This window comes from Mesoplodon bidens (assembly GCF_964165515.1).
Source record: "Mesoplodon bidens genome assembly, chromosome: 17".
Lineage (NCBI taxonomy): Eukaryota > Metazoa > Chordata > Mammalia > Artiodactyla > Ziphiidae > Mesoplodon > Mesoplodon bidens.
The window spans coordinates 59,932,988-59,948,491 of NC_138174.1; the positions used below are offsets into that span (position 1 = coordinate 59,932,988).

General features: G+C 34.8%; 1 protein-coding gene across 1 annotated transcript in view; it reads left to right on the forward strand.

Moving 5' to 3' along the window:
• Positions 1 to 15,504, forward strand: part of GPC5 (glypican 5) — a gene marked incomplete at both ends in the record, with an annotated part of 1,313,977 nt that overhangs the window by 36,228 nt on the left and 1,262,245 nt on the right. The window contains one exon of the mRNA XM_081214376.1: positions 7,899 to 8,060. Coding sequence (XP_081070502.1) covers positions 7,899 to 8,060 — 162 coding nt within the window. The remainder of the gene's footprint in view (positions 1 to 7,898; positions 8,061 to 15,504) is intronic.

Here is a 15,504-nt window from a genome sequence, read left to right on the forward strand (position 1 = left end):
AAATTATAAGACACTGATGAAAGAAATTCAGGATGATAGAAATAGATGGAGAGATATACCATGTTCTTGGATTGGAAGAATCAACATTGTGAAAATGACTCTACTACCCAAAGCAATCTACAGATTCAATGCAATCCCTTTCAAACTACCAATGGGATTTTTCACAGAACTAGAACAAAAAATTTCACAATTTGTATGGAAACACAAAAGACCACGAATAGCCAAAGCAATCTTTAGAACGAAAAATGGAGCTGGAGGAATCAGGCTCCCTGACTTCAGACTATACTACAAAGCTACAGTAATCAAGACAGTATGGTACTGGCACAAAAACAGAAATATAGATCAATGGAACAGGATAGAAAGCCCAGAGATAGACCCACGCACATATGGTCACCTTCTCTTTGATAAAGGAGGCAAGAATGTACAGTGGAGAAAGGACAGCCTCTTCAATAAGAGGTGCTGGGAAAACTGGACAGGTACATGTAAAAGTATGAGATTAGATCACTCCCTAATACCATACACAAAAATAAGCTCAAAATGGATTAAAGACCTAAATGTAAGGCCAGAAACTATCAAACTCTTAGAGGAAAACATAGGCAGAAGACTCTATGACATAAATCACAGCAAGATCCTTTTGGACCCACCTCCTAGAGAAATGGAAATAAAACCAAAAATAAACAAATGGAACCTAATGAAACTTCAAAGCTTTTGCACAGCAAAGGAAACCATAAACAAGACCGAAAGACAACCCTCAGAATGGGAGAAAATATTTGCAAATGAAGCAACTGACAAAGGATTAATCTCCAAAATTTACAACCAGCTCATGCAGCTCAATAACAAAAAAACAAACAACCCAATCAAAAATGGGCAGAAGACCTAAATAGAGATTTCTCCAAAGAAGATATACAGACTGCCAACAAACACATGAAAGAATGCTCAACATCATTAATCATTAGAGAAATGCAAATCAAAACTACAATGAGATATCATCTCACACTAGTCAGAATGGCCATCATCAAGAAATCTAGAAACAATAAATGCTGGAGAGGGTGTGGAGAAAAGGGAACACTCTTGTACTGGTGGTGGGAATGTGAATTGGTACAACCAGTATGGAGAACAGTATGGAGGTTCCTTAGCAAACTACAAATAGAACTACCATATGATCCAGCAATCCCACTACTGGGCATATACCCAGAGAAAACCATAATTCAAAAAGAGTCATGTACCAAAATGTTCATTGAAGCTCTATTTACAATAGCCAGGAGATGGAAACAACCTAAGTGTCTATCATCGGATGAATGGATAAAGACGATGTGGCACATATATACAATGGAATATTACTCAGCCATAAAAAGAAATGCAGTTGAGCTATTTGTAATGAGGTGGATGGACCTAGAGTCTGTCATACAGAGTGAAGTAAATCAGAAAGAGAAAGACAAATGCCATATGCTAATACATATATATGGAATTTAAGAAAAAAAATGTCATGAAGAACCTAGGGGTAAGATGGGAATAAAGACACAGACCTACTTGAGAATGGACTTCAGGATATGGGGAGGGGGAAGGGCAAGCTGTGAGAAAGTGAGAGAGTGACATGGACCTATATACACTACCAAACCTAAAATAGATAGCTAGTGGGTAGCAGCCGCATAGCACAGGGAGATCAGCTTTGTGCTTTGTGACCACCCAGAGGAGTGGGATAGGGAGGGTGGGAGGGAGGGAGATGCAAGAGGGAAGAGCTATGGGGACATACGTATATGTATAACTGATTCACTTTGTTATAAAGCAGAAACTAGCACGGCATTTTAAAGCAATTATACTCCAGTAAAGATGTAAAAAAAAAATTTAGTTGAACACTTAGAAAAAACAGAATGTGATCTAGCAAAGTGATGTTAGGTATTTAAATTCTGGAGAGATATTTGCAGTGATCTATTATTGTTGCTGTTGTTACTATCATCATTATTTTTATTCCCTAGCAGTCTTTCCTGTACCAAATATGTTTATATCCTTTAATGTTTATTCATTGGTTCTCTTCCCCAGTCTCTATCATTGTTTTTCTCTGAACTCTAATTCCTCAATCTTTCCATTTAGGAAGAAAGCTGAGAAGATAGCTTTGTTTTCTTTAAGTCAATTTTACTGATTGAAGTGGAATTTGCCTTTGTATAACTTTAGGCAATATAAATAAAAAATAATTGCCAAGATGTTACCTACTGTGACACATTTTATGTGTATGAGCCTTTGTGCAATGCTCAAGCACGCTGTTGTTTATTTGTCTAACTTACACAAACTGAAGCCTGAGGCTGAATCTGTGTGGAAAAGGAGGAGATTGAAAGGTGGCTATTGTGTGTGTGTGTGTATATGTGTGTGTGCACACCTGCACATTTGCATATTTTATGTTTGCTGATCTACAGTTGGTCAGTGAAGAGCTAATGTGGAAGCTGTGAAACTCTGCAGAGATCAAAGACCATAACCGTTACTCCTACCCTAAAATAAGGGAATAACTGTATTATATTGGGCCATGTAAATACAATTGTCCTGAAACCTGGGTAGGCTTGGGATGCCCTGAGGCTCACCCCATGATGCACCCTCAGGGTTGTCCTCTTTAGGCACTATTCCACACCGCATACCTTTCACTCAGTTCTCTAGCGTACCTGCTGTGGATTACGGGGCTTGCCCTGGGCTCCTGTCTAGGATAAGAGTTGTTAATCATATTAGCAAGATTTGCTTCTAATTTTTTTTATTGGAGTAAAATATGAAATCTACCATCTTAACCACTTTATAAGCACACAGTTCAGTGGTACTAAATACGTTTATGTTACACAAACCACTGCCACCATCTACCTCCAGAACTCTTTTCATCTTGCAAAACTGAAACTGTCCCCATTAAACAGTAACTCCCCAGTCTCCCCCCTCTGCCCAGCCCCAGCTAACCACCATTCTGCTTTCAGTCTCTATGATTTTGGTGATCCTAAGAACCTCATATGAGTGGAGTTATATTTGTGTTTTTGTGACTGGCTTATTTCACCTAGTGTAATGTCCTCAAGGTTCATCCATGTTGTAGCCTAAGTCAGAATTTCCTTCCTTTTTAAGATTGAATAATATTCCAGTGTATGTATATACCATATTTTGCTTACCATTTATCAATCCATGGACACTTGGGCTGCTTCCATGTTTTAGCTCTTGTGAATAATATGCTGCGAATATGGTGTACAAATATCTCTTCAAGACTGTTTTCAATTCTTTTGGGTATGTATGCAGAAGTAGAATTGCTGGATCATATGATAATTCTACTTTTAGGTTTTTGAGTAACTGCCATATTGTTTTCCACAGTGGTTTTACCATTTCACTTTCCAACCAACAGTACACAAGTGTTCTAGTAACTCCACATCCTCGCTAACACTTGTTATTATCTGTATTTTTCATAGTAGTCATTCTAATGGGTGTGAGGTGGTATCTCATTGTAGTTTTTTTCCTTCCAGTTTTATTGAGATACAATTGACATATAACACTGTATAAGTTTAAGGTATACAGCATAATGATTAAACTTGCATACATCATGAAATGGTTATCACAGTAAGTTTACTGAACATCTATCCTCTCTTGTAGATACAAAATCAAAGAAATAGAAAAACAGTTTTTCCTTGTGGTGAGACTGTTAGGATTTACTCTCTTAACTTTCATATATAACATACAGCGATGTTATTTATATTTATCACGTTGTACTTTACATCTCTAGTACTTACTTATCTTTATAACTGGGAGTTTGTACCTTTTGACTGTCTTCATCCTGTTCCCCCTTCTCCAACTCCCTGTACATATCTGATCTCTTTTTCTATGAGTTTGTTTGTTTTTGAAGTACAATTGGTGTACAACTCTATGTTAGTTCCTGTTACTCAGATAATGATTTGATATTTCAATACATTTCAAAATAATTGCCATAGGTCTAGTTACAATATGTCACCATAAAAAGATATTATGTAGTCATTGACTGTATTCCCCCACACTTTACATTTCATACCTATGTCTCATTTATTTTACAACTGGAAGTTTGTACCTCTTAATCTCCCTCACCTATTTCTTTCTTTCCCTATTCCCCTCCCCTCTGGCAACCACCTGTTTGTTTTCTGTATTTATGACTCTGTTTCTGTTATGTTGTGTTTGTTCATTTGTTTTGGTTTTTAGATTCCACATATAAGTGGAATCATACAGTATTTGTCTTTTACTGTTTGACCTATTTCACTTAGCATAATACCCTCTAGTTCCATTCATGTTGTCACAAATGACAAGAGTTTATTCTTTTTCATGACTAACTTTATATATATATCACACGTGATATATATCTCACGTGTGATATATATCTCACATGCGATATATATCTCACGTGTGATATATATCTCGCGTGCGATATATATCTCGTGTGTGATATATATCTAACATGTGATATATCGCATATGATATATCGCATATGATATATCTCACATGTGATATATATCTCACATGTGATATATATCTCACATATGATATATATATTACATTATTTATCCATTCATTTATTGATGGGCACTTATGTTGCTTCCATAGCTTAGCTATTGTAAATAATGCTGCAATGAGTATAGCGGTGCATATATCTTTTCAAATTAGTTTTTTTTGTTTTCTTCAAATAAATACCCAGGAATGGAATTGTTGGATTATATTAGTAGTTCTATTTTTCATTTTTTGAGGAATTTCCATACTGTTTTCCATAGCAGCTACACCAATTTACATTCTCATCAACAATGCACAAGGGTTCTCTTTTTTTCCACATCCTTGATAACACTTGTTATTTGCTGTCTTTTTGATAATAGCCATTTGGACAATGTGAGGTGATATCTCATTATGGTTTTAATTTGCATTTCCCTGACGATTAGTGATCTTGAGCATCTTTTCATGTGTCTGTTGACCATCTGTATGTCTTCTTCGTAAAAATGTCTATTCAGAACCTCTGTTTTTAAACTGCATTGTTAGTTTTTTTGATATTGAGTTGTATGGGTTCTTTGAAGATTTTAGATATTAACCCCTATTGGATATATCAGTTACAAATATCTTCTCCCGTTCAGTGGGTGGCCTTTTCATTTTGTTGATAGTTTCCTCTGCTGTGCAAAAGCTTTTCAATTTGGCATAGGCTCATTTATTTATTTTGTTTTTGTTTCCCTTGCCTGAGGAGACATACCCAACAAAATTTTCTAAGATAGATATCACAGAGCTTACAGTCTATGTTTTCTTCTAGAAGCTTTATGGTTTTGGGCCCTATATTTAGGTATTTAACCCATTTGGAATTTATTTTTGTGCATTGTGTGAGAGGGTAGCCAGTTTGATTCTTTTGTATGTCTCTGTCCAGTTTTTCCAACACCATTATTGAAGAGGCTGTCTTTTCCCCATTGTATATTCTTGCCTCCTTTGTCATAAATTAATTGCCCATGTAAGTGTGGGTTCATTTCTGGACTCTCTATTCTGTTCCATTGATATATGTATGTGTTTTTGTGCCAGTACGATACTGCTTTGATTACTGTAGCTTTGTAGTATAGTTAGAAATCAGGGAGCATGATTCCTCCAGATCTGTTCTTCTTTCTCAAGATTGTTTTGGCTATTCAGGGACTTTCGTGTTTCCACACAAAGTTTAAAATTATTTGTTCTAGTTCTGTGAAAAATGCTCTTGGTATTTTGATAGGGATTGCATTGAATCTGTAGATAGCTTTGGGTAGTATGGTCATTTTAATAATATTAATTCTCCTAATCCATGAACATGGTATGTCTTTCCATATGTTTATGTTGTCTTCAATTTCTTTCATCAGTGTCTTATAGTTTTCTGAGTACAGGTCTTTTATCTCCTTAGGTAGGTTTATTCCTAGATATTTTATTCTTTTGGATGTGATTGTAAGTGAAATTGTTTCCTTAATTTCTCTTTCTGATAGTTCATTGTTAGTGTATAGAAATGCAACATATTTCTGTATATTAATTTTGTATCCTGCAAATTTACTGAATTCATTGATGAGCTCTAGTAGGTTTTCGATGGTGTCTTGAGGATTTTCTGTGTATAGTATCCTGTCATTTGCATATAGTGACAGTTTTACTTCTTCCTTTCCAGTTTGGATTCCTTTTGTTTCTTTTTCTTGTCTGCTGCTGTGGCTAGGACTTCCAACACTATGTTGAATAAAAGTGACAAGAGTGGATATCCTTTTCTTGTACCTGATCTTAGAAGAAATGCTTTTAGTTTCTCACCACTGAGTATTATGTTAGCTTGGGTTTGTCATATATGGCTTTTCCTATGTTGAGATATGTTTCCTCTCTGCCCACTTTCTGGAGTGTTTTTTATCATGAATGGATGCTGTCAAAAGCTTTTTCTGTATCTATTGAGATGATCATATAATTTTTATTCTTCAATTTGTTAATGTGGTTATCACATTGATTGATTGATTGATTGGGGATATTGAACCATCCATTCATCACTGGGATAAATTACACTTGATCATGATGTATGAGTTTTTTAATATAATATTGAAAATTTGGTTTGCTGATACTTTGTTAAGGATTTTTGCATTTATTTTCATCAGTAATATTCACCTGTAATTTTCTTTCTTCTTTTTTTTTTTTTGCGGTACGCGGGCCTCTCACTGTTGTGACCTCTTCTGCTGCAGAGCACAGGCTCTGGACGTGTAGGCTCAGTGGCCATGGCTCACGGGCCCAGCTGCTCTGCGGCATGTGGGATCTTCCCAGACCAGGGCATGAACCCGTGTCCCCTGCATCGGCAGGTGGACTCTCAACCACTGCGCCACCAGGAAAGCCCTGTAATTTTCTTTTTGTGATACCTTTGCCTGTTTTTTGTATCAGGGTGATGCTGTGTTTGTAGAATGAGTTCCAAAGCTTCATTCCTCTGCAATATTTTGGAATAGTTTGAGAAAGATAGGTGTTAACTCTTCTCTAAATGTTTGGTAGAATTCACCTGTGAAGCCATCTGGTCCTGGACTTTTTTTTTTTTCTTTATTACTGATTCAGCTTCATTACTGGTAGTTAGACTGTTCATATTTTCTGTTTCTTCCTGGTTCAGTCTTGGGATATTGTGCATTTCTAGAAATTTGTCCATTTCTTTTAGGTTGCCCATTTTATTGGACTGTAATTGTTTGTAGTAATCTCTTGTGACCCTTTGTATGTCTGTGGTGTCAGTTGTAACTTCTTTTTTATTTCTAATTTTATTAATTTGGGCCCTCGTGCTTTCTTTCTGGATGAGTCTGGCTAATGGTTTATCAATTTTGTCTATCTTTTCAAAGAATCAGCTCTTAGTTTCATTGATCTTTTCTACTGTTTTTTTTGTTTTTTCAAATTCTCTCTTTCATTTATTTCTGCTTTATGATTTCTTTCCTTCTACTAACAATTTTGTTGTTGTTGTTGTTGTCATTGTTGTTCTTATTTTTCTAATTCCTTTAGGTATAAGGTTTGGTTGTTCTTTTGAGATTTTTTTTTTCCTGAAGTAAGCTTGTATTGCTATAAACTTCACTCTTAGAACTTCTTCTGCTGCATCCTATAGATTTTAGATTGTTGTGCATTTTCATTTGTCTCTAGGTATTTTTTGATTTCTTCTTTGATTTCTTCAGTGATCCATTTGTTGTTTAGTAGCATATTTTTTAACCTTCCTTTGTTTGTGTTTTTTACCTGCTGGTGGATGGGGCCAGTTTCTGACACAGCTTCCTGTGGGATCCAGGGTATCCTAAGGCTGGTGTCAACCCACTGGTATCATTTTGCTGGTGGGCATATAGAACATGAACCTGTAATGTGCCATGCTGATCATTAATGTCTGATACATAACATGTAATGTTTGTTAAATGAACATGTAATTATTATGAAAAATATTCTATGTATTCCAGGGCCTGATCTTCAGGTTTGCATAGCCAAAACCCCTGCATGTTGCACCAGGAAGATGGAGGAAAGTTATCAAATCGCAGCTCACCAAGATATGCAGCAGGTGCTTCAAACATCCAGCTCTACATTAAAGTTTCTGATATCTCGAAACACAGCTGCCTTTCAAGGTAAATGTATCATTTCTGAAACTGAACATAAATCTTGCTATGTAATTTACCTATTATTATTGTTATACTGGTAAATTTGTCTAGGTTTACTTCTTTGTCTTTGCATATTATTCTGGTATAAAATGAGGTTTTAGCTTTTTCTGACCTTCACAGCTTGTTTCTGAGGTCATTCTGGGGCATATAAATCGACTTAGAGTAGGGAGTCTGTAATGTTAGTGAAATTTATGCCTTTCTGGGGGTTCTGCCAAATCCTGCAATACTCTGACCCATGGTTTTACTTCAGTATGAACAGACATGATTATTAGATTTTATTAAAATAGTCTATAAAACAAAGTCTCATCACTTTTAACTGGGTAATAATAGATTCATTTTCAAAAATATAATTAAAAAATATTTGTCTAATTTTTTCTCTACTACTTCATGTGATTTTCCTAAGAACACTAGTGTGATATATCGAAGGGTAGACAAGTCTGATAAATAGTAAAATAGGAAATATTAATTGGATGTTTAAGGGTCAGCTATGACCAGAACTCAACCTTAATTCAACCAATATATTCAGAAATAAAATGAATGGGTTATAAAATTACAATACACATTGGAAAACAGGTGATCTTTTTCTTATTTTAGTCATCTCCTCTGTACAGTTCCTTATTGCTACAATAAAATAGCTTAATTTATTTTTCCTTTTATAAAGCATTAGCTATTCTGTATATTATTAGAATGAAAATATTTAGATTACACTGCTTTTCAAACAAAATTACTGCTTTTGTTCAATGCAAAATATAACTTCTGCTAGTATTCCTTTTTAATAAGTATATTAATGTCAATCTATTTAAATAATTTGTGCTTTGTTTACATACAGAACTAAATCACAAAGCTGATTAATTTTTAAAACTATACTTATTAAATAAAATAAATATAATAAATCAGGACAGAATTTAAGTTGAATTAAAATGTAGTTCATGATGAATTGATGAGTTTTTTTATAGAAATTGTGACATGTCAGATTTTAAGATGTTTTAATCCAGTAATATTTTTAGATGTCTTAGAAAACAACCTTATTTATGTTATGGAATTTATTCATGTGAAATTGTTGGAGGCAAATATATTGATATGCCTTTTAAGCAAAGATTGGTGGCTTGAACTGACTGAACTAGAAGATATTAACCACCCACAGAAAGTGATGTAATGATTTTTTCTTATGAAAATGATAGTGTGTACAATATGGAAAATACATTTTAGAGATAAAGGGGGCAGTGAATAAATCAACCTTACCAGAACAGGGAGATGTGGATGGGAATTGTGGACCATATGCTTGAAAAGGTAAATTGGACTCATGTGGCAGAAGACTTGAAACATCAACTTGAGTTTGAGAGAGTCATTAAAGATTTTTGAACAGGGAAGCTTCATTATGATTTCTCATCTTTTAATGTCAAAACTAAATCCCTCCAAGTAAGAAGGTATGGCCGAAGAAGATCATGACAAATCAAACCTACTTTTTTGGAGAGCAGTGTTAACCATATAGGTGAAAGAAAGTGCCAGCAGTTACTATCACATAGGGACTCAATGAATGGTAGTTGAACATTTTCTTCTGTCTTCAAATATACTCTAAAAACCTTTTCACATATTGTTGGATAAATTGATCAAGATAGAGCACATTAAATTCAAAAGATTGGGGAAAATATAAAACCTGGAATGTTTAGACTTTTAACATGGGTTTAGGCTGCTGAAAACTTTTGGTGATATTGCTAAAAGTTTGGTGACAACTGATCAGTAGTATAAGGACATGAGATTATCTCTACTGGAGTGTCAGTTAATATGTATAATTTTTGTTATTTTTTGTTTAGTAAATTGTACCTGATATATTTAATAGGGTGAGTTTTGCTGTGTATTTAAGTATCAATTACAAAAGTGAAAAAAGTAGGGCCTTTCTTAAATATAATTTGTTATTGTAAATTGTCATGTTCTCTCTTTGTGACATGTCAGTTTTATTTAAGAATCATGAGAAGGCAAGACAACTTTAGAAGAAATTTTCCTAAAGACTAACTTTACTGGGACAAATTCTCTTACAAGAATACGTGCTTTTAATTTAATGAATAGAATAAGTAGCTTTAGGCTTAGTTCCATAAAAACAAGCTAAATATATGTGCTAAAAGCCATTTGAGAGATCACATTTGCTGTATCATAACTGAACAGGCTACTTTATCAATAAGTAAAAGCCCTCTGTCTAGTTTCTATGTAATGAAAATGTCTGAACACAAATCAGCCTTTGTGTTTCCTAAGAAGAAAGAAGCTAATACATTTTAGTGGGAAACTTAGTCTGCTTGAGAGCAGTTTAATGAAGGAAATCATTTCACTGCTTAAGTCATGTAAGTAGATGTGCTACATTTTGATCTTTTTATTTTTTAATATTTCACTTATATTTCCTACTTCAGCAGTACTACCCTGTCCTTTTAGCCATATTGTGGGTTATAAAAGACTTTGGACTGGGATGTAGTATGGTCCCTTCTCTCATAGTTCTTATGGGGTTCCTCAGGAGCATGTTTTTGAAGTAAACCTTTGGATATGACTGGTGAGGATGATTGCTTGGGTGTGTGGGTGTAGTGGACCCCACATGACTGTAAGATGAAGGCTGGGAGGTTGGGATTGCTCCGAAGAGAGGAGGCAGTGCCGGCAGCTGGTACCAGAAGACATAAGGTTATTCCACGTACAGCCCACATTCAGCTCTGGAATTTAGCCCTGGAAGGTAATATCACTGGGACTGGAATCAGCCTCCTTACTGGGATAATTCTACTTTTTTCAGTTAAGGTGTTTGTTATAGGTTTCCTGAAAATAAAACAGGCAAACAAAAATATGGTTTTGGAAGAACGCATAAGTACGACCTGGGGTTCACTGTGTCCTGTGGCTTGTCATTCACATAGCATACAGCCTTTGATAAGATGAAAGGAGCAAGCGGGTATCCCTGTGTCTGTTGCTCTTCATAAATTAGTGGTGCTGTTTGCACAGAGACTGCTGGCTTCGTCACAGTGCAGACAACAACTGCTCTTCATTTTCAGGGGCTTGATTATGTTCATGAATAAAGCGGGCAGCCTGCAATAATGTGAAAGAGTTTGTTTCCCTTCAGCTGCTTTATGAGTGTGGGATTGCCTGCCTTAAAAACCTTTTGCAGCGGGGTAGGGGGTGGTGGTGGTGGGATGAATTGGGAGATTGGGATTGACATCTATACACTAATATGTATAAAATAGATAACTAATAAGAACCTGCTGTATAAAAAATAAATAAATAAAAATAGAGATCATACTTTAAAAAAGAAAAAAAAATTTTGCAAATATTTTTAATAAATGTTTTATTTATTTATACACTGAAGTTTGGTGTGACTCATGAAGAAATAAAGGAAGTTGACAGTGTCAACCACTGTAAAAAAAAAAAAAAAAAAGCAACTCTTACCCAGCTTTCAAATTTGTCAGTTTTAAAATCTGTGTTTAAATAAGAGAATAGGGCTTAGTTTTTGTTTTCTTTAATTTAAAACTATACAGAATTTTCAGCATAATTTTCAAAAATAAACTGCAGGAATATTTGGGAGAATACGGAAGCTTATCTTTTGTTTAAATGTTGTAAAGGTAAGATTAAGAAGTTTTATCTTTCCTTAGAGATCTTTTCCTATTTCTCTCATCTTCAAATAGCTCACATATTTCTAAAATATATGGTATATACTAAGTCTTTATTCTGGAAGTTTCCAGTTTTTTATATGGCATTTAAAAAGTGTGCGTTATCACAAAAGACTCAGTGATGAACGATACCTAGACCAAGAAGGAGGTAATATTTTTGTTGACGATTTCATTCTCTGGGCGAATTAGATTTTCCTTCTTGATTAAAAGTACTTGAAAGATTGGTAAGCTTGTCCTCTTGGGTTGAAATGTTAGATTTAGGACTTTAATAAAAATTACATTCCTATTTTTAAGGAAATATAAGAATGTGTTCAAAATTAAATATCTTTGCTTAAAAAGCAGGTAAATTAAGTGTGAGAATGTGGATGTAATTAAAGCATTGTCCTCTTTTACACTAACAGGTATTACCTACTGTGAAGTGTACAGCTAGTGTATAGCTACTGTAAAACCGGTGTAAAATGTATGTACATATCCACGTACATATCCACATACATATAGTCGAAGGCACAAGGATGTAGTGAATATTTGAATATCTTAATGTATGAGAAGATGAGTAGATTTATATAAATGTTACAATGGTAAGCCTGGAGTACATTAATCTTATTTTGTTCACTTTTGTTATGCTTTATAGAGGTGAACAATATTTAAAATTATTCCTTGGAAGAGCATTATGTGCAAGGATAAAGGAACAGTGTTATTTCTAACACTGAGAATTACCTGATCAAAGGCCCAAGGGTAAGAGAACAGGTAGCCTTAGACTGGCAGTGTTGAGGAGACATGTTGGCTTTTCTCTTTCTGTAGACCTAGAGCAGATATGCAGTAAATGTAATTAACTGAACTGCATGAATACGTGGATAAATGAATGAATGGATGAATGATACTTAGCAGGAAGCTGGTTCTGAAATAAAATGAAAGAGTTCTGCTCTCCCTCTCCGCCTTCATCCTTCCCTTCCCTTCATGCATTTAATATCTCTGTTGCGTACCTACTAAGTGCCAGCACCGCCAGGTGCTTAGATTGTACCTTGCACAAATTTTCAACCTATTTTACTTTTATTGGCTCCTTCAGGCTTCTGATATGCCAACATTTGTTTACTGATTTTATAAGCTAGGAAGGAGAGAAGTCCCTGGCTTTCCAGTGGTTAGGACTCAGCACTTTCACTGCCGAGGGCCTGGGTTCAAGATCCTACAAACTTCGTGGCGTACCCCTCCCCCCCCCCCCGCCGCCGCTCCCAGTAACCAAAAAGGAGCACATTATAATGTTTCTGTCGGTGGTGTATTCTGAATGTGATTGCATTTTCCCCTTGGTTTGAAGCAGCGCATGGTTTAGTGTGTTATCTCACACGGCAGCCACCAGTGCAATTGGTCTTTATCCAACTGTCCTGTATCTCTGAAATGTTAAAAATTTTTTCTTTTGAATCTGTGTCAGCAAGCTCCTATTAACTATGAAAATGACTAATTTTAATATAATCTAGATGAAAGTTCCAGAGCTTAAATTACTTTTCAGCTGGAAATAAAGCTTGCTTTGCATGAAGCAAAAAAATGGAAAAGTGTAGAACTAAGTGTGGAAACACATTGAAGTGTAGAACTAAGAGGTTACTTTGCCATATTTCTTTTTTAAATTTTAGGAAGTAAACTTTTAGTTGTTTTAATTCTGACTGATGATAGGCTATGATAATATCACCTATTGCTATGATAATTTTATCTAGAAAGCACAATAACCTGCTTATGGTAGGCTAAATAATTCTTTCTCGATTTTATATTAAATACATTTTCAGTTAAATCTTTTCAATGTGAGAACTGTGCATTTATTGCCTAGAAGATGAGTTGGCATTTCATCAGGGTCTTTATCATTTTGTTATCTTCATATTAGTTAAATCTTACTTTTACATGAGGGATCACAAGGGATGATTCTTACAAGGTACTATGTTTTGAGTAAAGGCCAGGACATGTGGGAGGTTACAACTAGTTATGTTTTTGAGATTTATCTGTCCCCCCATCTCTTATTCATCTATGTGAATTGATTTATACAATTTCTTTTTATAGATATGTGGCATATATTTACCATCCCTGTGATGGACATTTTAATAATTCCCAACTTATATTTGTACTTGTAGTGCTGCAACAAACATTCTTGTTCATGTCTCCGAGGGCATGTGTTTCTCTAGGGTTTATATATAGAAGTGAAATTGTGGCTTATAGGCTGTGACCTCGTCAACTTGACCAGATATTTTGCAGAATTACTCTTCTAAGGAGCTGAACCTATTTAAACTCCCACAAGCAGTTGGTGTGCTTTGTCCTTATTCCACATCCTTCCCAACACTTCCCAATAATTCTGAAATTATTGTCAGAATTAAAAAAAAATTCTAAAAAAATTAAAAAAAAATTTTAATTAAAAAAGAATTTTAAAATAAAATTTGATGAACTGATAGATGTGAAATGGTATCTTGTTTTCAAAACGTGCAGTTTCTTAATTACTGGGGTGTCTGAATGTCTTTCCAAAAATACTTCTTTATTTTGCATGTTCTTTATTTTCTTTCTTGTGAATCTGTATACACACTTAGGGGATATGTACCATGTTGTGTTTCTGTATGTATTAAAAATTTTCTTCTAGGTACAGATATTGCCACGTCTTAAAGTTTTAGCTAAAATAATTCAAATTTCTTTCCATATTCTATGGCAATTCAAGCTCTCCAGAAGTTTTCTGCACATTTCCACAGTCTGCAGTCTCATGGTTACTCCTGCCTCTGCTTCCCTTCTTTTTTCATTTGCTTTTGTGTCTCTTTTCTATCATATTAATTCAGTATGAAAATTTTTTTCTTAATTACCACTTCCATAGACACACACATACATGTACACACATTAACCTAAGTTGTATGTATAAAATAAATTTTATGAGATGATGGTGATAAAGGAAGGTGAAAGCTAAAAATCACAAATAATTTCACATTGAACACGGATTCCTGTGTTTGCAAGTGTTTTCTAGCCCACCCTCCACCATCAATCCATGGAACTACCATCCTCACATCATTCTTTCTGGCCCTCGTGTCTCCCACTTCCTTGTGTGATACTCTGCTCTTCTCAGATGGTGAGATGAGGGGATCTTCTGGTTCCTTACATTTATTATATGAGCATGGAAATAGCAACCATCACGTGACTCTGAGGGTGCATTTAAAAGAAATACTTCTGTTTTAGGTTAAAAAACCTTTTATCTTTTTATGTTAAAAATTTCCCCAGCTTTATTGAGATATAATTGACATTGTGTAAATGTAAGATGTACAACCCATTGCTTGGATACTCTTATGTATTGCAACATGGGTACCACTGTGGTGTTAGCTAACACCTCCATCAAGTCACATAATTACCAGTTCTTTTTTGCAGCAAGAACATTTAAGATCTACTCTTTCAGCAACTTTCAAGTATATACTACAGTACTGTTAACTGTAATCACAGAGATGTTCATTATATCCCCAGAACTTAATCATTTTGTAACTAGAAGTTTGTATTCTTTGACCAGGGTCATTTCTCCGCCCTCCAGCCCCTGCTAAGCACCATCCTGCTCTCTAAACTTAGTACTTGTTGATCAACCTATTGTCTATTTGATATTTTAGAAACAATGAATTTCCTAAATCCCACATTCATGTGAAGTACAGTGACCTTTTATAAAGTGTAGACAAGGTATATAATCTTTTTTTCCTAGTATTTAAATTGAGTCTGTTTTATATTTTCAAGTGTTAATGTTGATAATATTAGAAATCTATGGAAAGAAAGAAACAATT